This window comes from Pholis gunnellus (genome assembly GCF_910591455.1).
Source record: "Pholis gunnellus genome assembly, chromosome: 12".
NCBI lineage: Eukaryota > Metazoa > Chordata > Actinopteri > Perciformes > Pholidae > Pholis > Pholis gunnellus.
This window is the reverse complement of record NC_136539.1, coordinates 24567692-24595371: the sequence shown is the minus strand read 5'-3', so window position 1 is coordinate 24595371 and position 27680 is coordinate 24567692. Positions and strand designations below refer to the sequence as shown.

The 27680-nt window shown below is 40.6% G+C and overlaps 1 protein-coding gene across 1 annotated transcript in view; it reads left to right on the top strand.

Annotated features, from left to right (window-relative positions):
- Positions 1-1016: 1016 nt before the first annotated feature.
- ttn.2 (titin, tandem duplicate 2) overlaps positions 1017-27680 on the top strand; it is a 202061-nt gene continuing 175397 nt past the window's right edge. Inside the window, exons 1-33 of the mRNA XM_079170044.1 lie at positions 1017-1183; positions 6778-6881; positions 7020-7223; positions 7309-7596; positions 7771-7853; positions 8105-8322; positions 8447-8522; positions 8606-8779; positions 9270-9530; positions 9620-9706; positions 10324-10542; positions 10820-10879; positions 11339-11597; positions 11912-11981; positions 14166-14363; positions 15258-15400; positions 15502-15653; positions 16318-16545; positions 17324-17565; positions 17643-17875; positions 17966-18130; positions 18288-18456; positions 18555-20251; positions 20345-20626; positions 20709-20975; positions 22032-22304; positions 22399-22662; positions 22748-23008; positions 23266-23526; positions 24265-24528; positions 24629-24889; positions 25528-25788; positions 27064-27324. Coding sequence (XP_079026170.1) covers positions 6791-6881; positions 7020-7223; positions 7309-7596; positions 7771-7853; positions 8105-8322; positions 8447-8522; positions 8606-8779; positions 9270-9530; positions 9620-9706; positions 10324-10542; positions 10820-10879; positions 11339-11597; positions 11912-11981; positions 14166-14363; positions 15258-15400; positions 15502-15653; positions 16318-16545; positions 17324-17565; positions 17643-17875; positions 17966-18130; positions 18288-18456; positions 18555-20251; positions 20345-20626; positions 20709-20975; positions 22032-22304; positions 22399-22662; positions 22748-23008; positions 23266-23526; positions 24265-24528; positions 24629-24889; positions 25528-25788; positions 27064-27324 — 7972 coding nt within the window. The 5' untranslated portion in view covers positions 1017-1183; positions 6778-6790. The remainder of the gene's footprint in view (positions 1184-6777; positions 6882-7019; positions 7224-7308; positions 7597-7770; positions 7854-8104; positions 8323-8446; positions 8523-8605; positions 8780-9269; positions 9531-9619; positions 9707-10323; positions 10543-10819; positions 10880-11338; positions 11598-11911; positions 11982-14165; positions 14364-15257; positions 15401-15501; positions 15654-16317; positions 16546-17323; positions 17566-17642; positions 17876-17965; positions 18131-18287; positions 18457-18554; positions 20252-20344; positions 20627-20708; positions 20976-22031; positions 22305-22398; positions 22663-22747; positions 23009-23265; positions 23527-24264; positions 24529-24628; positions 24890-25527; positions 25789-27063; positions 27325-27680) is intronic.

The following is a 27680-nucleotide window of genomic DNA, read 5'->3' as shown; positions in this document are numbered from 1 at the left end:
GTGTTACAGTAGAAGTACTAATACTACACTATATAAATACTGTTACAGTAGAAGTACTAATACTACACTATATAAATACTGTGTTACAGTAGAAGTACTAATACTACACTATATAAATACTGTGTTACAGTAGAAGTACTAATACTACACTATATAAATACTGTATTACAGTAGAAGTACTCATACTACACTATATAAATACTGTGTTACAGTAGAAGTACTAATACTACACTATATAAATACTGTGTTACAGTAGAAGTACTAATACTACACTATATAAATACTGTATTACAGTAGAAGTACTCATACTACACTATATAAATACTGTATTACAGTAGAAGTACTCATACTACACTATATAAATACTGTATTACAGTAGAAGTACTAATACTACACTATATAAATACTGTGTTACAGTAGAAGTACTAATACTACACTATATAAATACTGTGTTACAGTAGAAGTACTCATACTACACTATATAAATACTGTGTTACAGTAGAAGTACTAATACTACACTATATAAATACTGTATTACAGTAGATGTACTCATACTACACTATATAAATACTGTGTTACAGTAGAAGTACTAATACTACACTATATAAATACTGTATTACAGTAGAAGTACTCATACTACACTATATAAATACTGTGTTACAGTAGAAGTACTAATACTACACTATATAAATACTGTGTTACAGTAGAAGTACTCATACTACACTATATAAATACTGTGTTACAGTAGAAGTACTAATACTACACTATATAAATACTGTATTACAGTAGAAGTACTCATACTACACTATATAAATACTGTGTTACAGTAGAAGTACTAACTTGTAGCTCTCTGTTAAAGGTGTGAGTTGCATAAAATGGCTCCCCCGACCTCCCATGATGCCTTGCAGCCCGACCAATGGCAGCCCTGTCCCGTGTGATGTCACGGCGGTATAAAGCCCCCCCGCCCGGCTGCAGGCTCTGTCTCAGCGTTCCCGGCCTGGATGCCTCGGCTGGTGGAACTGCTGTCAGAAGAAAAAACAAAACTACAGCGCCGACTGTAGTTTTGTTTTTTTGGTGGATCGGGTCTCTGGAGGTTCAGGTTCTGGATTTTGGAAACTAAACTTTGTGGATAAAGAGACTTTTGTGTGAGAGAAGAACAGCGACGGCATCCTTGTGCAGACAAGTAAGTGTTTAAAGTAGCTGGATGAGCAGAGACTCATTTTGTGTCTTTTAACAAACAGCCGACACATGCAGAGGGATTCTTCCCCCTGAAGGTTAGAACGGGACGTCCCAGAATAGACCTGATAGCATCAGACTGGACCCCCTCAGCCGGCTGATGGCTTTTTAAGGGAATCAGCAGCACAGATATCAGTTGCTCCTCCAGCTATGTGCCACATGGTGGCTGTCACTCAAAGGGGGGGGGGGGGGGGGGGGTATTTATAGAGCTGGTGTCCTGTGTTAGATAAACCAAGGGTCTCACTTCACTGGAGCTTTTATTTTGGAGGAGAGGGAACAGCTGTTGGTTTGTTATTTTTAGGTTTTAGTGGAGTCAACCTGCAGCTGTTGTCTTATTTTGAAGGATTTCACTTTTATTGTGAATATTTCCTCCTGCTGCCTCTTCATTTCATGACTCCATCTTCTATTTATAGAGACATGTCTTTATTCATATTTGTGCATTTGATGGACATTAGACTGTTTCAGTGTTTTATTATTATATATATGTGTTTTTATTATTATTATATCTGGTTTGAGTTTCAACAAACTGCATTTTTATATAAAGAGAAAACAAAAATCATTTAAAACGTTACAAAAAACTAATCTTCAAAGTAAAAAGTACAATATTTATATTTACAATGTTCTATTATTCATGTTGAAGTAAGAAGTAGCAGAGAGTAGAAGTATTCGGGTAAAGTAAAAGTACTTTAAGAAGATGTTGAACAGATCAGATCTGATGAGGCGTTCAGGGACCCTCAGAAACCAGACCGCTGCTCTGAACCCTCCAACCAGCACGAGAACACGACTCTATGAGTTCAATCTGATTCTGTATGAAACAAACGCACAAAAAGATCACATCAGCAACTCACAACACTCTAAATGAGCCTTCATGAATCTCTCTCTCACACACACACATACACACACACATACACACACACACATACACACATTCACACACACACACACACACATTCATACACATGCACACACACATTCATACACACGCACACACAGACACACACACATACACTAGCACACACAGACACACGCACACACATACACTAGCACACACAGACACACGCACACGCACACAGACACACACACACACACACACAGACACACACACACACATACACACACACACACACACACACACACAGACACACACACCTTTATCTGAGTCATATATAAATAAATATATATTTATAATATAAAAATAAATATTTTTATGGGATTAAATGTAAAAACTTCTCATTTGACTTTACTCTTAATTTACGCATTCATTTGGAATAATCAATATTTCCATTTATAGATAGTTTGAGTTTTAGGGATTTTAACTCTAAATGTTTATGTACTTTAATGATATTTAATAAATAGGCTTTATTTAAGGCTTTTTTTAAGGGATTCTTAACGTGTAAAGTTAATGTAATGTAAATGTAATGTTATGGATTCACTTGATATTTGTATTTTTGTACTTGTATATTTAATTGAAGGGTCACTGTTCCACCTTAATTCAATGTTTTGATGTTAATCTCTGGAGAAACGAACGGATCATCACGTTTACACATTTTAACAGTTTAAGGAAAGAAACTTTAAATTTACTAAAAAGTGCGAGAAACATCTCTGAGGTTCCACCTTAAAAAGCAGAATTTATTTATATTTGAGTTTGAAACAGGAACCAGAGCATGTTTGACTTTTAATAATTAATAAGCAATTACATTTCTGATGATTATTTAACTGTAATAAATATATGAAGGATAACAACAGAACATTAGAACATAAAAACTGTACGATAATAAACATCATAAAGTTTAAACAAACAAAACAACAAATTATTATTATTATTAATTCATTTAAAACGATTAGAAACATAAACAAGTTGTAATAAACTTCTTGACTTTGAGTTTTCAGATGTTTTGACCAATCAGAGGTGTTTTATTACCTTTAATAACCAGGAAGTGACCGTGCCTAGACCAGGACCAGGAGGATCCCAGGACCATTAGGGACAATCAGGAAATAAACAGGGCCAATCAGAGACCACCAGAGACAACCAGAGACCACCAGAGACAATCAGAGACCACCAGAGACAACCAGAGACAATCAGAGACCACCAGAGACCACCAGGGACAACCAGAGACAATCAGAGACCACCAGAGACCACCAGAGACCACCAGAGACCACCAGAGACAATCAGAGACAACCAGAGACCACCAGAGACAATCAGAGACCACCAGATACAATCAGAGACCACCAGAGACCACCAGAGACAACCAGAGACCACCAGAGACAACCAGAGACCACCAGAGACAATCAGAGACCACCAGAGACAACCAGAGACCACCAGAGACAATCAGAGACCACCAGAGACAATAAGAGACCACCAGAGACAACCAGAGACCACCAGAGACAATCAGAGACCACCAGGGACAACCAGAGACAACCAGAGACAACCAGAGACCACCAGAGACAACCAGAGACAATCAGAGACAATCAGAGACCACCAGAGACCACCAGAGACAATCAGAGACCACCAGAGACAACCAGAGACAATCAGAGACAATCAGAGACCACCAGAGACAACAGGGCCAATCAGAGACAACCAGGGCCAATCAGAGACAACCAGGGCCAATCAGACACAACCAGGGCCAATCAGAGACCACCAGAGACAATCAGAGACCACCAGAGACAACCAGAGACCACCAGAGACAACCAGAGACCACCAGAGACAATCAGAGACCACCAGAGACAATAAGAGACCACCAGAGACAATCAGAGACAATCAGAGACCACCAGAGACAACCAGAGACAATCAGAGACAATCAGAGACCACCAGAGACAACCAGAGACCACCAGAGACAATCAGAGACCACCAGAGACAATAAGAGACAACCAGAGACAACCAGAGACAATCAGAGACCACCAGAGACAACCAGAGACAATCAGAGACAATCAGAGACCACCAGAGACAACAGGGCCAATCAGAGACAACCAGGGCCAATCAGAGACAACAGGGTCAACCAGAGACCACCAGGGCCAACCAGGGCCAATCAGAGACAACAGGGTCAACCAGAGACCACCAGGGCCAACCAGGGCCAATCATAGACAACCAGGGCCAATCAGAGACAACCAGAGACAACATTTTGTTGATGGTTTTACAGACTAAAGAAAATAAATGTTGTTTTTTATTGAAACTAAAGCCGTTTATTAGCTGAAAAATATAAAAGTTTATAAAGTGAAACTTGAACTATAAACAATAAAACATTGTAAATGATATCAGTAAAAAGCTCAAACATTAAAAACTACAGTGCTGATTATTAATTATTATAAATGTGAAGAAACCAACAACCGAAGAGTGAAGTGGTCTTGAAATGTGAAACCAGTTCTCAAAAAGGTGTTTTAATCTGAGCTCTGGTGGATCAGCCAGACCTCCTGGAGCCTGGACCCCCTCCAGAGACGGACCGCCTAAAAATACACATAAGCACCGGTCTTCATCACGCAAGAGACCCGACACGCCTCCAGGCTCTGGCTTCACTTTGGTTCTATGCTTTAAAGGGACATCTTTGGTTTTTGTAGCATTAAGAGACTAAATATATTTATTTTGCTTTTGTTTGTACGACATCATTTGTACAATAAAAATAAATGAACCATGAACCTCTACAATTATATATGCAACATATATATATATATATATATATATATGTATATATAAAGAATACACTGTAAAACATTTGTTAAATGATTCTACAATGTTGACATATTGATCTTTGTGGGAATCAATACACATTTATCAATATTAATAATTAAATACATAATAAATGTAATACAAATTAAAATAAGAACGTTTAATTTCATTAAAAACTAATCTCTGTTCTTTCCATTAACATCAGATTTCATTCTAAAGAGAAATGAGGTTTCCACGTATCTCCTGATGTACACGTTGTATTTGATCATCGAAGCAGTAGTTTCTAGTACTACTACTTCTAGTACTCCTACTACTTATCACTACTTCATAGTTACTAACTTAATATTTCTCTTTCATCTGTCTGGAGGTTCGTCTTCTTTCAGTTTGTGTTCTACAGTATTTTATAAAGTTTATAGTATTTTATACTGTTTATAGTATTTTATAAAGTTTATAGTATTTTATACTGTTTATAGTATTTTATACTGTTTATAGTATTTTATAAAGTTTATAGTATTTTATACTGTTTATAGTATTTTATAAAGTTTATAGTATTTTATACTGTTTATAGTATTTTATACTGTTTATAGTATTTTATAAAGTTTATAGCATTTTATAAAGTTTATAGTATTTTATACTGTTTATAGTATTTTATAAAGTTTATAGCATTTTATACTGTTTATAGTATTTTATAAAGTTTATAGTATTTTATACTGTTTATAGTATTTTATAAAGTTTATAGCATTTTATAAAGTTTATAGTATTTTATACTGTTTATAGTATTTTATAAAGTTTATAGTATTTTATACTGTTTATAGTATTTTATAAAGTTTATAGTATTTTATACTGTTTATAGTATTTTATACTGTTTATAGTATTTTATAAAGTTTATAGTATTTTATACTGTTTATAGTATTTTATACTGTTTATAGTATTTTATAGTGTTTATAGTATTTTATAGTGTTTATAGTATTTTGTAGTGTTTATAGTATTTTATAGTGTTTATAGTATTTTATAGTGTTTATAGTATTTTATGATGTTTATAGTATTTTATAGTGTTTATAGTATTTTATAGTGTTTATAGTATTTTATAAAGTTTATAGTATTTTATAGTGTTTATAGTATTTTGTAGTGTTTATAGTATTTTATAGTGTTTATAGTATTTTATAAAGTTTATAGTATTTTATAGTGTTTACAGTATTTTATAAAGTTTATAGTATTTTATAGTGTTTACAGTATTTTATAAAGTTTATAGTATTTTATAGTTTTACATATCCGGCTAAACGTTGTCGTTGTTCTTCTTGAAACATAAACGTTCATGTAGGTTTTAAATGACGATATTTCTCGTCATGAGAGAGTTTATTACCCAGAGAGACACGGTGGACAGCTGTGATGTGTGGAGCACTCCTTTAAATCTGATCAAACAATAATCAATAGTAATCAATAGTAATCAATAGTAATCAATAGTAATCAATAGTAATCAATCATCAGAAATACAGAAACTATAGAAACACGTCATGTGTCTTGTCGTCATGGTGATTCAGTCGCAGCTCAAAACTGTCATTAATGTTAATTTATAATATTTTATAAATTGATTATTTTAAGATCAAAAGGCCTGAAACAGTTGTTTTTCTTTCTCCACCTCGCTCTATGGTGAATGTGTATTTCCCAGCATGCAACAGTGTGTAGTGTTGTTTGTTCTTCAGTGACATCATGATGTCATGTTTTAATGGGAGAACACATTGTTATATATTATAATATATATATATATATATTATAATATATATATATATATATTATAATATATATATATATATGTTATATTGAGCAGGCAGCATGAGGGAAAACGACGGTACGATGATTGTGTGTCTGTTTGTCTGCAGGGTGCCGACCAACATGTCAACGCAGGCGCCGACGTTCACGCAGCCGCTGCAGAGCGTCGTGGCACTAGAGGGTAGTGCTGCGACGTTCGAGGCTCAAGTTAGTGGTAAGAAAGCCTCAAACCTCTGATTTTAACATTTAATACTTTTACAGTTATCGTTACTGGAATTCTCTTGTTGTGGTGGATCAAATAAACCACAGTTGCTCAAGGTTCTAACAGGTCTGGTTCTTGTCTCTTCTGCAGGTTCTCCGGTTCCTGAGGTGAGCTGGTTTCGTGATGGTCAGGTTCTTTCCACTGCGGCTTTGCCCGGCATTCAGATCTCGTTCAGCGACGGCCGCGCTGTTCTGAGGATCCCCGCCGTGACCGCCGCACACAGTGGAAGGTTTTCTGTCAGAGCCACCAACGGAGCTGGACAAGCCACGAGCACCGCCGAACTCCTCGTTACAGGTGAGACTCGCAGAGATGTAGACCTGATGATCTCACATGTGGTAATAGAACTGAGCTGATGAGACGTCTCCTCTTGTCCCTCCAGCTGAGACCGCGCCCCCTAACTTCCTCCAGAGGCTGCAGAGCTCCACGGTGAGACAAGGCAGCCGGGTGAAGCTGGACGTTCGAGTCTCCGGCATCCCGCCGCCCGCCGTGAAGTTCTACCGAGAGGGAGCCGAGATCCAGAGCTCGGCCGACTTCAGGATCCTCCAGGAGGGAGACCTGTACAGTCTGCTGATCGCCGAAGCTTTCCCCGAGGATTCTGGGACATATTCTGTGACCGCCTCCAACAGCAGTGGACGAGCCACCTCCACCTGTGAGCTGCTGGTTCAGGGTGAGGCCTTCAGAGACCAGTTTAAGATCCCTTTGATATGTTTATACATGACGTAGATCAGCTTCTTCGTCCTCTTCTTCTTCTTCTTCCTCTTCTCCTTCTTCTTCCACCACCACCAACCAGGTGATCCCTTCGATATGTCAGATGTAACCTACAGGTGTGTTTGTGCTGCAGGTGAAGAAGCCGTACCGATGAAGAAAACCAAGACTATTGTGTCCTCGACCCAGATGTCCTCGTCTCAGACCGGAGTCCAGAGGGTGAGACACATCTGTCCTCTCTGTTTTGGGGCGAGATTTTAAATGAGACATCATTATATAAATATCAAATATATAAAAATGTTACGCTTGGATTTGGCTGCTTTATCTGATAGACGGTTTGTCACATGATGTGTTCAAAGACCGTTGGAAAGATGAAAATCTGACAATAACGGGAGTTTTTGCAGCTCCTGTCTGTGATGAAAGGTGTAGTTTAGCTTAATAACAGAAGAACCTCCGTCTGTCCCCTTCAGAAGGTGGAGTCCAGCTTCCAGGCCTCCGCCATGATGGAGATGCATGTGGAAGGAGGAATGATGATGACTCAGCATATCGCTCACAAAACCCCCCCGAGGGTTCCCCCAAAGCCCGCCTCCAAGTCCCCCTCATCCTTTGTTTCCAAGGTGGCGGGAGGACGCCAGCAGTCTCCTTCACCCGTCCGTCACGTGAAGGGGCCGACGCCCACACCTGTCAGGTACGACCTCTGACCTCTGAGAGCTAGTAACGTTAGCAGCACCGCTAACGGCTAACCAACGGAGGTTCACTTCAGGTACATTATATAATATATATCATTATATTGTGTCTTGTGTGCTCTACAGACCTCTCTCACCCGCCAGCAGACTGTCTGTCTCTCCCATCAGACCAGTGAAGTCTCCCATCATGACCAGGAAACAGGTGAGTTCATCAAGAGTTCAGGTAGCAGCCTCCTCTTCCTCCTCCTCTTCGTCCTCCTCTAACACTCAGACCTCTTCCCGCAGCTCGCCTCCTCTGCTGAGGTCCTTCCTCCATGGAAGCAGGCGGGCTTTGCGTCAGAGGCCAGTTACACCAGTATGACCAGTATGGCCAGTATGACCAGTATGAGCAGTGTGAGCAGCTCCACTCAGCTCCACATGGAGAAGCACTGGGAGCAGCAGGTCAGCGCCACCAGAGAGGTGAGGGGGGGTGGAGCCTGATGGAGGGGTTACCTCATGGCCGCATGACTTGATGACTTGATGACCTCATGACTTGATGACCTCATGACTTGATGACTTGATTCTTGATGAACTCATGACCTCATGACATGATGACCTCATGACTTGATGACCTCATGACTTCATGACTTGATGACTTGACTTGATGACATGATGCCCTCATGACTTGATGACCTCATGACTTGATGACATGATGACCTCATGACTTGATGACTTGATTCTTGATGACCTCATGACTTCATGACTTGATGACCTCATGACTTGATGACATGATGCCCTCATGACATGATGACTTGATGACCTCATGACTTGATGACATGATGACCTCACTGATGATTGTTTATTATAATGTATTAAACCCTTCTTCCAGTCCTTTGTGGGCGTGTCTCTGTCTCCAGACCCCCTGTCATGGGGGTCCTGAGCTCTGTGGTCTTGGTTCTTGTGTCTCCAGGCTGAGGGAGGGGTGAAAGCCGAGGCGGTGGCCTTAGTGGTGGCCGCCGTCGACCTGGCTCGGGTCCGCCGGCCCGTGCAGGCTGAAGAGGAAGAGGAGGAGGAGGAGGAAGCTGTAGAGATAAAGATGAAGGGAGAGAAAAGCGTTGTAGAGTTGAAAACACTTCCTGCTGAACCTCCTCCGGTCGTCGTGGCCTCGGTGGCCTCGGTGGCCTCGGTGGCTGCGGTGGCCTCAGACCAGCTCAGGGTCCAGGTCTCTAAGGTTGGGAGGACTTGATATCAGACATGACGTCTAAAAAATAAGAGTCTGACTTTTGTTAACCGCTGCATGAACTCTGTTGGTCACTTTAGATTCAGGGATCAACAGAATCCTCGTCTCCAGTTCCACATTTCACCGTTTCTAAAGTTTCTGTACCCAAACATGAGCCGAGCCTCGAGGTAAGAAGAGAGGAGCAGAACCTCCACCTCCTCATTCACCTCCTCATTCCACCTTTAACCCTCACGCCTCCACCGTGTTCTGTGCTGTGATCCACTTCTTCCTTATATCATCACCTTCTAATATATAGTTTATTATAGTTTGTTTTCAGCTGATTCACATTTAATGGACACGGTTATGATAAAAAACTTCTTCGGCTTCGTAAAGAAATGTTTTTTATATAAACTTCCTCTCCTTCTTCTTCTTCTACTTCTTCTTTTTCTCCTTCCTCTCCTTCTTCTTCTACTTCTTCTTTTTCTCCTTCCTCTCCTTCTTCTTCTTCTACTCCTTCTTCTTCTTCTACTTCTTCTTCTTCTCCTTCTTCTCCTTTTTATTTTTCTTCTCCTTCTTGTTCTTCTTGACCTCTGTGTTAGGAGGACCTGACCTCTGTGCTGGTCCTCAGCTGGACTTCTTCTCTTTCTAGTTCTAGTTCTTGTTCTTCTCCTACTTCTCCTTCTTGTTCTTCTTGACCTCTGTGTTAGGAGGACTTGACCTCTGTGCCGGTCCTCAGCTGGACTTCTTCTCTGGACTTGTGAGTCCTTTTTTAGTGAAGTCGGTTAACGTGGTTCTCGTTGGTCAGGTTTCCATCGCCGGCTCTGCTATCGCCACTCTGAAGAAGGAGTTGTCCTCGTCCTCTCACAGAAAGATCATCAAGCCCGTCAAGTCTCCCAGTCCGTCTCGCAGGGCGGTGGTGGTGGAGAAGCCCCTCCCACCGCCGTTCAGAGAAGTCCGATTTCAGTCTGAGTCCCGGGTGGTGAGCGCAATGAGTGAGGAGGAGTTTGAGGACTGGGAGCCTCAGGTTGGTCCTCCTTACCTTCACCTTCCTCCTTAATTTAACCCCGTGTGGACCCTCACCTGCGTTCAACCCTCTTCACCAATCACACGCTGCCCTTCATCATCCGCCTTACGAAGAATCCTCCTCATCCTCTTCCTGTCTTCATCCCTCTGTCCCCTCAGCAGGGTTTTTATCTGTCCTAACGGCTTCACCCCCCCTCCATCCTCACAGAACTCCACCTCTGATAAGCTCCTCCTCTTTTCCTGACTTTGACTCCTGTTGTTGTTGTTTTTGTCTTCAGGAGGCAGCTGCTGTTCCCTCCAGAGCTCAGGAGCCCGTTGTTCCTCCCACTCTTATTGCTGTGAGTACTTCCTGTTTCTTTCCTTTAAAACAAAAGTAACCACTATAATAAATGAAAGAGGTGTAATGAGGTATCTCTTGGCTCTGAGGATGCTGATGGTGGTCGGTCAGACATTTGGCTCCGAACTGTTAATGTGTCTGATACTTTGGTTTATGACCGAATACCTTCAGAACTAAAGACGTTCTGAAGGTGTTTAAAGGTGCAAGAGGGTGCACAATGATATATGAAAGTGTAAGACCACATAGGAAGACGTGTGAGACCGTAAGAAGTCTTAAGAAGACATAGGAAGACGTATGAAGTCTAAATAAGTCTTAGTATGACGGATGAAGTCTTAAGAAGACATAGGAAGACGCATGAAGTCTAAAGAAGACATAGGAAGACGGATGAAGTCTTAAGACCACATAGGAAGACGTATGAGAGCGTATAAAGGTCTCTGATGGTCTCTGTTTCTCTGTTCAGGGCCTGAAGAACGTGACGGTGACGGAGGGTGAGTCGGTGACCCTGGAGTGTCAGATCAGCGGTCACCCAGCTCCGGGCATCATGTGGTTCAGAGAGGACTACAAGATGGAGACCTCCATCGACTTCCAGATCAGCTACATGAGCGGCTTTGCCCGGCTGGTGATCCGCGAGGCGTTCGCCGAAGACAGCGGACGCTTCACCTGCACCGCCACCAGCGAGGCGGGAACCGTCAGCACCTCCTGCTACCTGCTGGTCAAAGGTGACTTTTAGTTTGGACTTTTAATGAGTACATCAAGAGAAACTGATTAATTACTCTGGTCACTTAGATACAACTTTAATTTAGTTTTTCTCTTATTTTAGTCATTTATTGTCAACACGAACAAAAAAAATGTTTATTTCATTTTAGTTTTTCTTTGATTGTGCAATTTTAATTTCCACATCTTCTCACTATAGACGACTGAAAGTCACGTTAACGTTCGTTTCCTTCGTTTTCGTGGTTTCTTTCAGCTATGCCTGCGTTAAAAGTCATAAACTGTAGATATTTTCCTCACACAGCTTGTTTTCTCTGTTTAGTGTCAGAGGAGATTGAGAGCAGAGAGGAAACGATGACTGTTACTCAAACCGGAGTCGCTCAGGAGAAAAGGTGAGTAGTGATAGTCTGACATAATATACAACATACGTAATATAAATGTAACATATGTAATATAAATGTAACATACGAAATATAAATGTAGCATACGTAGTATAAATGCAACTTATGTAAAATAAATGTAACACGTAATATAAATGTAACATACAAAATATAAATGTAACATACATAATATAAATGTAACATACGAAATATAAATGTAGCATATGTAATATAAATGTAACATACGAAATATAAATGTAGCATATGTAATATAAATGTAACATACGTAATATAAATGTAGCATATGTAATATAAATGTAACATATGTAAAATAATGTAACACGTAATATAAATGTAACACGTAATATAAATGTAACATACGTAATATAAATGTAACATACAAAATATAAATGTAACATACAAAATATAAATGTAACATACATAATATAAATGTAACATACGAAATATAAATGTAGCATATGTAATATAAATGTAACATATGTAAAATAAATGTAACACGTAATATAAATGTAACACGTAATATAAATGTAACATACGTAATATAAATGTAACATACAAAATATAAATGTAACATACAAAATATAAATGTAACATACATAATATAAATGTAACATACGAAATATAAATGTAGCATATGTAATATAAATGTAACATACGAAATATAAATGTAGCATATATAATATAAATGTAACATACGTAATATAAATGTAACATACGTAATATAAATGTAACATATGTAATATAAATGAAACATATGTAATATAAATGTAACATACGTAATATAAATGCAACATATGTAATATAAATGTAACATACGTAATATAAATGTAACATACGTAATATAAATGTAGCACACGTAATATAAATGTAACATATGTAATATAAATGTAACATACGTAATATAAATGCAACATATGTAATATAAATGTAACATACGTAATATAAATGTAACATACGTAATATAAATGTAACATACGTAATATAAATGTAACATACAAAATATAAATGTAACATACGAAATATAAATGTAACATACATAATATAAATGTAACATACGAAATATAAATGTAGCATATGTAATATAAATGTAACATACGAAATATAAATGTAGCATATGTAATATAAATGTAACATACGTAATATAAATGTAACATATGTAATATAAATGTAACATACGTAATATAAATGTAACATACGTAATATAAATGTAACATACGTAATATAAATGTAACATACAAAATATAAATGTAACATACAAAATATAAATGTAACATACATAATATAAATGTAACATACGAAATATAAATGTAGCATATGTAATATAAATGTAACATACGAAATATAAATGTAGCATATGTAATATAAATGTAACATACGTAATATAAATGTAACATACGTAATATAAATGTAACACACGTAATATAAATGTAGCACACGTAATATAAATGTAACATATGTAATATAAATGAAACATATGTAATATAAATGTAACATACGTAATATAAATGCAACATATGTAATATAAATGTAACATACGTAATATAAATGTAACATACGTAATATAAATGTAGCACACGTAATATAAATGTAACATATGTAATATAAATGTAACATACGTAATATAAATGCAACATACGTAATATAAATGTAACATATGTAATATAAATGTAACATACGTAATATAAATGTAACATACGTAATATAAATGTAACATACGTAATATAAATGTAGCACACGTAATATAAATGTAACATATGTAATATAAATGTAACATACGTAATATAAATGTAACATACGTAATATAAATGTAGCACACGTAATATAAATGTAACATACGTAATATAAATGTAACATACAAAATATAAATGTAACATACGTAATATAAATGCAACATACGTAATATAAATGTAACATATGTAATATAAATGTAACATACGTAATATAAATGTAACATACGTAATATAAATGTAGCACACGTAATATAAATGTAACATACGTAATATAAATGAAACATATGTAATATAAATGTAACATACGTAATATAAATGCAACATACGTAATATAAATGTAACATACCTAATATAAATGTAATATACGTAATATAAATGTAACATACCTAATATAAATGTAATATACGTAATATAAATGTATATAACATACATGTGTCTCCCTCAGCATTGTGCTGGAGTCAAAGCAGCAGACGGTGGTGGAGGTGAGTTCAGGAGAGTCCGCCGCTCCGTTCTTCATCAGGAAGCCCAGTGCTCAGAAGCTGGTGGAGGGAGGAGGCGTCTTCTTTGAGTGTCAAGTCGGAGGAAACCCCAGACCTCACATCATCTGGAAGAAGAGCGGCGTACCGCTCACGACCGGATACAGGTACCGGTTCAGGTTCACACCCGCCCCCTTTTCTCAAAAACACTAAGTACTTATTCTTCACTGGAGTATTTCCATTTGATGCCACTTTATACTTTTACTGTACTACATCTCAGATGTACATATAGTACTTTTTACTGTACTACATTTCAGAGGTACATATTGTACTTTTTACTGTACTACATCTCAGAGGTACATATTGTACTTTTTACTGTACTACATCTCAGAGGTACATATTGTACTTTTTACTGTACTACATCTCAGAGGTACATATTGTACTTTTTACTGTACTACATTTCAGAGGTACATATAGTACTTTTTACTGTACTACATCTCAGAGGTACATATAGTACTTTTTACTGTACTACATCTCAGAGGTACATATTGTACTTTTTACTGTACTACATCTCAGAGGTACATATAGTACTTTTTACTGTACTACATTTCAGAGGTACATATTGTACTTTTTACTGTACTACATCTCAGAGGTACATATTGTACTTTTTACTGTACTACATCTCAGAGGTACATATTGTACTTTTTACTGTACTACATCTCAGAGGTACATATTGTACTTTTTACTGTACTACATTTCAGAGGTACATATAGTACTTTTTACTGTACTACATTTCAGAGGTACATATTGTACTTTTTACTGTACTACATCTCAGAGGTACATATAGTACTTTTTACTGTACTACATCTCAGAGGTACATATTGTACTTTTTACTGTACTACATCTCAGATGATGAAGTGATGCCATTTTAAATAGACGTGAATATAAAGTACTGCATGATTCTAGTTTTCTGTCAGATACTCATCTTTCTCTTTCTGATCTTCTCTGATTTTCATGTTGACAGATCACAATAGATAACTGTTGCTTTTTTATGCCATCAGATACAAAGTCACCTACAAGAAGGAGACCGGAGAATGTAAACTGGAGATCTCCATGACGTTTGCTGACGATGCCGGAGAATACTCCATCTTTGTGAAGAATCCACACGGAGAAGCTTCAGCCTCCGCCAACCTGCTGGAGGAAGGTAACCAACATCCTTTGGTTTCTTTATAAAACCTTTTGAATGCATTAAAGAAGGCATGTTGGACCGAATGTCTCACAGCGTGACTGCGTCTCTGTTTACAGAGGAATACGAAGCTTACATCAAGCAACATGATGTGACGTACAAAACCGAAGTGACGACGATGACGGTGGTCCAGGAGCCGTCTGTGGTCGTGAGTCAATACGAGCTGGAGCAGCGGAGGGTGACGACCCCCATGAGCTTCGTCTCAGAAACGGTACAGACTTTGTTTATTTCACATCAAGAGAAACTGTTTCATTATTCTGGTCAGTTAGATACAACTTTAATTTAGTTTTTGTCTTATTTTAATAATTTCATTCACAAAGAAACACAATTATTTCATTTTAGTTTTTCTTTGATTGTGCAGTTTTAACACTGTTCTCACTACAGTACAGAAGATTTAGATGTTTAAAGAGTTTATAGATCCGAGAGATGACTGAAAGTCACGTTAACTTGTTTTCGTGGTTTCTTCCAGCTGTTTTGTTGCTGTTTCCTGTTTAATTTTGAGCTGAATTTAGTCCATACATCTTTCAAATGTTTCCTTTCAAGAATCGTGTCACATTTTGTCATAGTTTACTTTTCTTAGTTTTTTTGAGGAGAAATCAACTCTAGTCTCAACAAAAAACAGTCAGCAAATCTTAACAAATGCAGTCAAACCGCTGCGCGTTTAGCTTGTGAGAGCAGTGCTGCTACATCATCTGAAAATGTATAACCTGTATGAAAATCCAAGATATTTAAACTTTATAGTATTTTTTTAATGAGCTTGTTTGCATGTGTTGTAGCCTATTAAACACTACATTACCATCAAACAGTGAAACAGATTCAAAGTCTCAGTTTGGATTTGATGTCAACACCTTACAAACCTTCTTTTTTTTTTGCAGGAATTTATGATTTCAGCGTTTGAAGAGAGGATCATCCAGGAGGTGGAGCTCCGCATCATGATGATCTCCTACACAGAGCTGGTGATTGAGGACGGAGAGCTGACGGTGACGGTGGCGGAGGAGGAGGCGGTGCAGTCGGCCTTCGACACGCCCGTCAAAAACTACAGGATCATGGATGGAATGGGCGTCACTTTCCACTGCAAGATGGGTGGAAATCCTCTGCCAAAGGTACTGAATTTATAATCTTTTTACATCTACAAAGATTAAAATGTAACTTACTCCCATCCAGAGCAAAGCTGGGAAAAGGTCTGATAGATATTACTGAGGTTTTTACGATGCCAATGCATCAGCCAGTTAGTTTGAAAGACTCTCATGAATTAACCGTCTCATGTTTGTCTTGATTTGATAAAACAAAAATAATTTGACTGAAAACTTGAGGCAATAAAATTAGTGTATAAACTAGGTTGAAATAAGAAAGAGAGTGCTCATCAAAGCTGGACAAATAGAAGTAAAATAAGTAAAGTAAAAGTATTCCACGTAAAACACAAAGTAAGTTCACTTTATTTGTATATCTCAAAATCACAAATTTGCCCCAGAGGGCTTAACAATCTGTACAACATACGACATCTGCTCATAACAGCGATTCCAGTCACAAAGTGTCTCTCGGGTCTCTCTCAGTGGGGATTTCTTTATATTTAAAGTTTGACTCAGGCAGAAAACTAGCAGCGTTTTAAATTCATACACCTTGTGGCGAATGGGCAAGACCTAATGTTTCATATTCATGGTGTGTTACAAACGTTGATGCAGCAGAATAACAGTTGAGTGGAGTTGGCTCTAGGGGTAACTGACTTTGGGGTCTTAAAGCCTCTAATAGATGTCAGTGTAATAAGGTATTTGCATGCAGCGGTTTCTTTCTTTATTAGAGATAGTTTTACCAGAGAAAGCTTGAAAACCAGATATTTAGAAGTTATATTGGTGGATGCACTGATCTTCTGTCTTCTCCTAGATTGCTTGGTACAAAGACGGCCAGCGTATCAGACCTGGTGGACGTTACCAGATGGAGGTTCTTCAGGACGGACGAGCCAGCCTCCGTCTGCCCGTGGTGCTACCGGAGGATGAGGGCGTGTACACCGCCTTCGCCTCCAACATGAAGGGAAACGCCGTCAGCTCTGGGAAGCTCTACGTGGAGGCGTCCAGAGCTGTGACCCCTCAGAGATACACGCCACAGCCAGCGATGCAGAGGATCAGGTGAGGATCACATGTCAGTCTCGAGGCTCCCTGCTTAACGATTGACCTCGATACTGACGACTCTGCTGCTTTCTCAGCTCCACTTCTCCTCGTTCTCTGAGCCGCTCACCCGGACGTTCTTCTAGTCGTTCTCCCGGACGTTCTCCGGCCCGCCGACTCGACGAGACGGACGAGGCTCAGCTGGAAAGACTGTACAAGCCTGTGTTTGTCCTGAAACCTTCCTCAATTAAATGCTCTGAGGGGCAAACTGCCAGATTCGACCTGAAGGTCGTAGGCAGACCGATGCCCGACACATACTGGTTCCACAATGGTAAGAGAAACAAGGTTCAACTAACTCTAGAGACGCAACTTTGTCTGTCGCTTCTGCCACTTAAAACCATTTAATCCTCCTTCTCCTCAGGACAACAAGTGGTTAATGACTACACCCACAAGATAGTGGTCAAAGAGGACGGTGTCCAGTCCTTGATCATCGTCCCGGCCTTGCCACAAGACTCTGGAGAGTGGACGGTTGTCGCTCAGAACAGAGCTGGACGGACTTCAGTCTCTTTAACTCTTACTGTTGACGGTACGTCTGTGTGGGATGATCTGTTGAGTACGTTGTTGCCATGATCAGACCCTAGTCTTTGGAGTGTATTCACCAGACACCTCTTACATTCATTAAAACAAAATATATTCTATTATTAAATTCTGTCTTGCTCGGCATTGTATTTCACGATCCACAGCTCGAGAAAGCCTGACGCGCCCTCAGTTCATTGAGAAGCTGAAGAACATCAGTGTAAAACAGGGCACTCTAGTTGAACTGGCTGTCAGAGCCATTGGAAACCCCCTGCCTGACATCGTCTGGCTGAAAAACAGTGATATTATCACCCCACACAAGCACCCGCAAATCAAGTACGTATCTTTAATTCAGTCTATTTCCTAATCCTTTGACACAGGTTTGTAGAACGAGTAGTTTGTGCTTATCAATATATCTGAATTATTTATTTCAGGATTGACGGAACTAAAGGAGAGGCCAAATTCCAGATCCCATCTTCTTCGGGCTCAGACAGCGCCTGGTACACAGCTACAGCCATCAACAAGGCTGGCAGGGACACCACTCGCTGCAGAGTCAACGTTGAGGTTGACTTCACTGCTCCTCACACTGAGAGGAAACTCATTATCACCAAAGGAACCTACAAAGCCAAGGAGATCGCCCCTCCCGAGTTGGAGCCCCTTCATCTGCGATATGGTCAAGAGCAGTGGGAGGAGGGCGACCTTTACGACAAAGAGAAGCAACAGAAACCACAGTTCAAGAAGAAGTTGACTTCCATCAGAATGAAGCGTTTTGGTCCGGCTCACTTTGAGTGCAGACTGACCCCTATCGGTGACCCCAACATGGCGGTGGAGTGGCTGCACGACGGCAAACCCCTGGAAGCTGCTAACAGGTTGCGCATGGTCAATGAATTTGGCTACTGCAGTCTCGACTATGAAGCCGCTTACGCCAGAGACAGCGGTGTCGTCACCTGCAGAGCCACGAACAAGTGCGGAATCGACCAAACCTCGGCCACTCTGATCGTCAAGGACGAGAAAGGTCTTGTTGAGGAAACTCAGCTTCCTGAAGGCATGAAGGGATTGCACAGAATGGATGAGATTGAGCGCATGGCTCACGTGGGAGGACCTTCAGGAGTCACCACTGATGACGAATTTGAAAAGACCAAACCAGATATCGTCCTCCTTCCTGAACCAGCCAGAGTGCTCGAAGGCGACATTGCGCGATTCCGCTGCAGAGTCACCGGTTATCCATTACCCAAGGTTAACTGGTACCTGAACGGACAACTGATCCGCAAGAGCAAGAGATACAGACTGCGTTATGATGGTATTTACTACTTGGAGATCGTCGACGTCAAGTCCTACGACTCCGGGGAAGTCAGGCTGGTTGCAGACAATCCTCTCGGCACAACCGAGCACACTGTGAAGCTGGAGATCCAACAGAGAGAGGACTTTAGATCTGTGCTGCGTCGCGCTCCAGAACAGAAGGCCGTAGAGGCTTCAAGTGACCCCGGCAGAATCGGATTTGATGTTGTGACGGTCGACGTACCCGGCGAGTCCGCGCAGGACAGGGAGGTTGTTAAGCTGCGTAAGACACAGAGAGTTGTTCACGAGAAGGCCTCAGAGGAGTCAGACGAACTGAAGAGCAAGTTCAAGCGCAGGACCGAGGAAGGTTTCTACGAGTCCATCTCTGCTGTGGAGTTCAGGTCTCGCAAGAGGGACGACTCCTACGAGGATCTGCTGAAGAAGACTAAGGACGATCTGCTTCATCGCTTGAAAGAGAAAGAAGAAGCTGAGAGGAAGTTGATGGAGGAACAAGGCAAACTCACCATCCCCACTATCAAACCGGAGAGGTTCCAGCTCTCCCCCAGCATGGAAGCACCCAGGATCCTGGAACGCATCACAAGCAAGACGGTCACTCCGCTGGATGAGGTTAATTTCCGAGTCAGAGTCGTCGGCAGACCAGAACCCGAGTGCCAGTGGTTCAAGAACGGCATTCTGGTGGAAAAGTCTGACCGCATTTACTGGTACTGGCCTGAAGATCATGTGTGTGAACTGGTGATCAGAGATGTGACAGCAGAGGACTCTGCTAGCATCATGGTCAAAGCCACGAATGTCGCAGGGGAGGCCTCCAGCCACGCCTTCCTGCTTGTGCAAGGTAAAGACATTTTACACCGAATCCCTCAGGAAAATTGTCATTGTCTCTGTCCTAATTTATGTCAAAGTCTCACTTCATATTTTCTCATTGCAGCCAAGACAGCAATCAGCTTTATCCAAAACTTAATGGATACCAGTGCAAATGAGAAGGACACCATGGTGACTTTTGAGTGTGAAACCAACGAACCATTCATCAAAGTCAAATGGCTCAAGAACAACATGGAGATCTTCTCCGGAGACAAATACAGAATGCACTCAGACAGAAAGGCCCACTTCCTGTCTGTGCTGATAATTGAAATGAGGGATGATGCCGAATACTCTTGTGTGATCGTAGACGACGAGAGTATCGGGACGAGTGCGAGGCTCCATGTCGAAGGTAATCTTTCCATCCACAGTTCCCTTTGGTCTTGTTTGGGTAGATTGGTAGATAACGGTTCTTGGTATGGTTCCTTACCCAGGTGCTGCCCTGGAGCTCATCAAACACATGGAGAACATTGAGGTGCCAGAGACTTACTCTGGCGAGTTTGAGGTTGAACTGTCTCGTGAGGACGCTGAGGGCAGCTGGTTCTTCGGAGACAAGGAGCTGTCTCCCAGCAGTAAATACATCATGTCCTCCCGCAGAGGAAGACAAACCCTGTCCATCAGGGACGTCAAGAAAGTAGACCAGGGGAAATATACCTTCGTATGTGGAGACCTTAAGACCAGCGCCTCACTGAAGATGAAACGTAAGAAACTTTACAGAGTATAAAGTATGTGGAGCGAAGTGTCTTTGCCCACAGTGATTATGAGTTTATTTGTCTTCTAATGCTATTCTCAGGGTTTCTCAGGAGCAATTTATCGATTCTCCGAATTCCAGCATACATTACTTTTACATTACTTTTTAATACAAATTATTAAACGTCTTCCAAAATGAATTGCTTGAAATTGCTTTCGAAGTTCTCTAATTGAGGCTTTCTTATCTTAGTGCTTTGAGAGACATGTAAATGGTTTATAGTTCTCAATTAAGAGAACATTTAATGAATAATTGAGTTAAAAATTGCCATCCGGCTCCTAATTCCTATGTATTTAGATGAACTTGTGCAGTGCTTGTTCGCTCTGCCCCCGGAAGTCCTGCTTGCAGCGTTGAGCTTGAGAACCGCTTCACACTTGACACTGCACTTCATTGGGTGTTCAGCAATATGATGTGTGAAGTACAAGTGTGAAGTCAGTGGGATGAATGGTTCTTCAGACAGACATTCCCTCCATTATAGTTGGATGATGCTGCTACAGCGCCATTTATTAGCTGAATGACACCAAATTTGGCATGGTCACTCAGATATGATATTTACACTTGTCCACCAAATGCTGTTGCAATAGCAGAAAGTGTTCAGAAGATACACAGCCCAGCCCACAGCATTTGATGGACAGCTATAGAAAAAACTGTATGGAACATCAACAATCTGAAAAAGTACTTTTCTTGCTTGCTGCAGAGATGTTCTGCACAAAATTTGGTGACGATTCCTCAAAATGTGTAGGAGGAGAATTGAAAATACAGATTTTAGCACAATTCAAAATGGCAGAAGATCAATGGCGACCCAAATGGCCAAACATTGTTTTTTTAGCGCCACCATTTGACCAAATTGCATCACATTTGTCACGTCCCTGGAATCGAGGTGTGAAGTCAATCAGATGAACGATTATGGAGATATGTGAAGGACACAGCTCTTTACGGTTTGATGTTGTGATTCAGTCGTTGGTGGCTTTAGTGAGATGTGATAGTAATGTTGTTTCTCTACCTTCAGTGCGCCCGGTGACACTGATTCAGCCCTTGACCGACCTCACGGTCTGCGAGGGTGACATCGCTCAGCTGGAGGTGAGGTTCTCCCAGGAGAACGTTGAGGGAACCTGGATGAAGAACGGCCAGGCCATCTCAGCCTCGGACCGCATCCACATTGTAATCGACAAACAGGTCCACAAGCTGCTGGTGGAGAACGTCACCAGAGACGATGCTGCTTCCTACTCTTTCGCGGTTCCTGCCCAATACATCTCCACCTCGGGCAAACTCAGTGTCCAAAGTAAGAGTCAGAATCAGGACCAGATCTAAGTGATACTCAACTTTAATGATCACTAGAACACATTTAACCCATCGTTTCTTGTCTTTCCTTACAGCCATTGACATTTTGGTGCCACTTAAGGATGTGTCCTCCATTGAAGGCACCAAGGCTGTTCTAGAGGCCAAGATCTCGGCTCAGGACATCAGCTCGGTCAAATGGTACCACAACGACAAACTACTGATGCCTAGCGTCAGAATCCAGATGGTCGCAAAGGGAGCCAAGCAGCGTATGGTCTTCACCCGGACCTTCGCTTCTGATGAAGGACAATACAAACTGATGGTCGGCAAGGTCGACACCAGCTGCAGCCTGACTGTGGAAAGTAAGAAAGGTTTCATTTTCCCATGATCCTGTTTTCAGGTCCCAGTTCCAGTCCCATGCTCTAACCAAAGTTGTTGTTTTTTCAGAGGTACACATTGTGAAGCACATGGAGGACAAAGTGTGCTCAGAGTCCCAGAACGTCACCTTTAGCGTAGAAGTGTCCCACCTGGGTATCGACCCGGTCTGGACTTTCAGGAACCAGCAGCTCAAACCTGGAGCCAAATACAAGATGGAGACCAAGGGCAAGGCTCACTCTCTGATGGTCATTGACGCCATGAAGGACGAGGAGGGCCAGTACACGTTCCACGCTGGTGAAAAGATGTCCAGTGCCAAGCTCACTGTCTCCGGTACGACTACATTTACACAATCATTCATGAACAAGACGTTAGATAAACGTTGTGTTTACAGACACTGTCCTAAAAACAAGGTTTCAAGTTTGACTTTGGCAGCAGCTTTTGTGTCCTTCATGGTCAGATCCTAATCAAGGAAGTGACACTGAACCTCTAGAACAGTTCCCCTACAATTCATTGTCATTCTTATGAACCTTTAATGTAGCTGCTTTTATAGACTGATGCTCACATCCGGTTCTTTGTGCCGCCACCAGGTGGAGCCATCACTCGGCCCCTGCAGGACGTGACGGTGGCCGAGTCTCAGACGGCCGTGCTGGAGTGTGAAGTCGCCAACGCCAACGCTGAGGGCAAGTGGCTGAAGGACGGCCAGCACGTGGTCTTCAACGAGAACGTGGTGAGCAAGGTGGACAGGGCCGTCAGACGCCTCGTCATCGTCATCACCAGACCGCAGGATGTCGGAGAGTACACCTACCAGGTGGCCAACTCCAAGACCACCGCCAACCTCAGGGTGGAGGGTACGTAGAGTCTACGTTATCATCATAAGTATGTGGTGTTATTTCAAGATGGACTACAATTACAAGATGGGAGTTCTGAAAGTTGTGAAGATAGAAGCTGGTGGAAGACGATGGAATGAGTGACAGGTAGACAGTCAGGTAGAAAGGTAAGTAGACAGGTAGAGAGGTAGGTAGACAGGCAGGTAGACAGATAGGTAGGTAGACAGGCAGGTAGACAGGTAGACAGGTAGACAGGCAGGTAGACAGGCAGGTAGACAGGTAGACAGGTAGACAGGCAGGTAGACAGGTAGACAGGCAGGTAGACAGGTAGACAGGTAGACAGTTAGACAGGTAGACAGGCAGGTAGACAGGCAGGTAGACAGATAGGTAGACAGGTATGTAGACAGGTAGACAGATAGGTAGGTAGACAGGCAGGTAGACAGACAGGCAGGTAGACAGGTAGACAGGTAGACAGGCAGGTAGACAGGTAGACAGGTAGACAGGCAGGTAGACAGGTAGACAGGTAGACAGGTAGACAGGCAGGTAGACAGGCAGGTAGACAGATAGCAGGTAGACAGACAGGCAGGTAGACAGGCGGGTAGACAGGCAGGTGGACAGTTCGTCCTACGTAGACGTCTCGTTCTTCACACCCCGTCCCCCCTGAACGTCCTCACAGTCTGGTTAAAACCAAACCACAGAGCTTCTCTTTACGCAGAACAAACATCATGTGAATACTGAGTTCTGTGTTTCCGTCTCCAGTGGTGAAGATCAAGAAGACTCTGAGGAACCAGACGGTGACGGAGACGCAGGAGGCCGTGTTCACGCTGGAGCTCACCCACCTGGACGTGAAGGGGTCCCAGTGGATCAAGAATGGCGTGGAGCTGCAGAACAGCCACAAGCACGAGATCACCTCCGACGGCATGGTGCAAACGCTGAAGGTCAAGAACTGCAACACGCAGGACGAGTCCGTCTATTCCTTCAAACTGGGAAGACTCTCAGCCAACGCCAGACTCAACGTAGAGAGTGAGTCTCTGATCTGAACCCGTGATCCAGGACCATCCAGGACCCCGTCCAGCAGAGTCATCGAAGATCTAAACCGTCTCTGTTTTTTGTGTTTTGACAGCCATCAAAATCATCAAGAAGATAAAGGACGTGTCGTCGCTGTTGGACGGCACCGCCTCCTTCGAGATGAGCCTGTCACATGACGACATCCCTGTCAGGTGGATGTTTAAAGGGGTGGAGCTTAAGCCCAGCGACAGGTGTAAGATTCTGTCTGAGCGGAAAGCTCACAAACTGATCCTGCAGAACGTCGACAGCGGCAGCGCCGGAGAGTACAGCGCCGTGGTGGGACACCTGCAGAGCAGCGCCACGCTCACCGTGGAGGGTACGGCACTTTTTATTATTATTATTATTTATTATATTTATTGTGATTCATGAGGGAAAGGTTACAATGATGTGAGCTTTTTGTTAATCTTTTTAATAAATAATAAAAAGTCTGCATGAATCATTTACTTTCTAAAAATCTTTGTATAAATCTATTAATTCATATAATTTATGTAGAATATTGAGAATAATATATTTAAATTTAAAATGTTTATTATTATTTTGTAGTTTGTATTAATTTATATCATTAGAAAAAAGTATATGCTTACAATAAAATGACCATTTGTTATTGTAAAATGACACTCAAACAACAAAGAGTAGTAAATCAATTAAAACAAAATAGATTTGTTTTTATGAATTTTGTGCTTTTCAATTATTCAAAATTATTCAAATTGACTTCTAAATTTGTGAATCTTATTGGTTTGTGTTGTACATTTTTGTTTAGGGTTTTGTATATTTGTGTTTGTTTACATTCTTTTATGAATTCTTTATTCTGTATCGAGATTAAAATTGTATTTGTAATTTGCATTCATTTATGTGATTAATTAATTATATTCTTGTGAAAAGTGATCCCAATAATAATACATTTACGTTGCATTAATAGAGATGATTCTCATATTTAATATGTTTTCTCTCCAGCCCTGCGAGTCACCAAACCCCTGAAGAACGTCCAGATCCCAGAGACCCAGGTGGCCACGTTGGAGTGCGAGGTTTCTCACTTCAACGTGCCGTCCACCTGGCTGAAAGACGGCGTGGAGATCGAGATGAGCGAGAAGTTCAGGATCGTGGTTCAGGGAAAACTGCACCAGCTGAAGATCATGAACACCAGCAGGGACGACTCTGCAGAGTACACCTTCGTCTGCGGGAACGACCGAGTGTCTGCAACGGTCACCGTCAGCCGTAAGATCACGTTTATACAACATCATGTTTATATAAGATCACGTTTAGATAAGATCACGTTTATACAACATCACGTTTATATAAGATCACGTTTAGATAAGATCACGTTTATACAACATCACGTTTAGATAAGATCACGTTTATATAAGATCACGTTTAGATAAGATCACGTTTAGATAAGATCACGTTTATACAACATCACGTTTATATAAGATCATGTTTAGATAAGATCACGTTTATATAAGATCACGTTTAGATAAGATCACGTTTATACAACATCACGTTTAGATAAGATCACGTTTAGATAAGATCACGTTTATACAACATCACGTTTATATAAGATCACGTTTATACAACATCACGTTTAGATAAGATCACGTTTAGATAAGATCACGTTTATACAACATCACGTTTATATAAGATCACGTTTATATAAGATCACGTTTATATAAGATCACGTTTAGATAAGATCACGTTTATACAACATCACGTTTAGATAAGATCACGTTTAGATAAGATCACGTTTATACAACATCATGTTTATATAAGATCACGTTTATACAACATCACGTTTAGATAAGATCACGTTTAGATAAGATCACGTTTATACAACATCACGTTTATATAAGATCACGTTTATATAAGATCACGTTTATATAAGATCACGTTTACATAAGATCACGTTTAGATAAGATCACGTTTATACAACATCACGTTTAGATAAGATCACGTTTAGATAAGATCACGTTTACAAAAGATCACGTCTATTTAAGATCACGTTTACCTTCGTCTGTGGGAACGACCGAGTGTCTGCTACGCTCACCGTCAGCCGTAAGATCACTAAAATCATAACAGTTAATTGTATTTGTATAATTTAAACAATTATAATTCAACAATATTACATTTAACAATTAAGAAACATGAGAAAATATATATTATCAGTCCTGAAATTAAAACAGGTTACAGAATATTGCTATATATATATGACTTATTTAAAAAGATGATTTATCCTCAGATATGAGAAGAACAACATCCTGCTTAGTCAGAAACAAAGAAATGTACATGGATAACATTAAACAATGCAGAGTACTCCAATATAAGTCAAAGTAATTGTTAAAATACCGTTAATTAAAAGTACAACATAGCTAAAATGGAGTACATTGTTGCTATATTGTTAACTTTAAAGTAGTATTTATAAAAGAAACAAACCAGAAACAGAGTCACAGCATCACATGTGGATGTTAAAAGTTATTTTTATTATTATTATATTTGCAGCCGTCCTCATCACCTCCATGCTGAAGGACCTGAACGCTCAGGAGAGAGACACCATCACCTTCGAGGTGACCGTGAACTACGAGGGCGTCACCTACAAGTGGCTGAAGAACGGCGTGGAGGTGAAGTCCTCCGAGAGGTGTCAGGTCCGCAGCCGGCAGCTCACGCACACGCTCAGCATCCGAAACGTCCACTTCGGGGACGGAGGGGAGTACCAGTTCGTGGCGGGGTCCGCCGCCAGCGCCGCCAACCTGTTCGTGGAAGGTAACGGAATTTCACTGGTTTGTTGTCACATGACTGTTGGTCTCAGATGAATCAATCATGACTTCATCGTTTCACTGAGGAGCTCACACTTTAATGGTTTTAACAGAATCTGGTTAAAGTGAACGCTTTATTTGTGGCAACATTTTTAATGAGAACATGAAAAATAAAATGTTTTTGATCAAATGTCACAATTTGGCTTTTTCTAACCGGAGCGTTTGTCACACATGATGTGTTCAAGGACCGTCGGAAAGTTGAAAGTCTGACGATATTGACGGTTTTTAAAGCCTTTGGCTGTGATAAACGTAGTTTTGGAGATTGTTTAAGAAAAAATATGCTTTTCAATCCTCCTGGCGGGT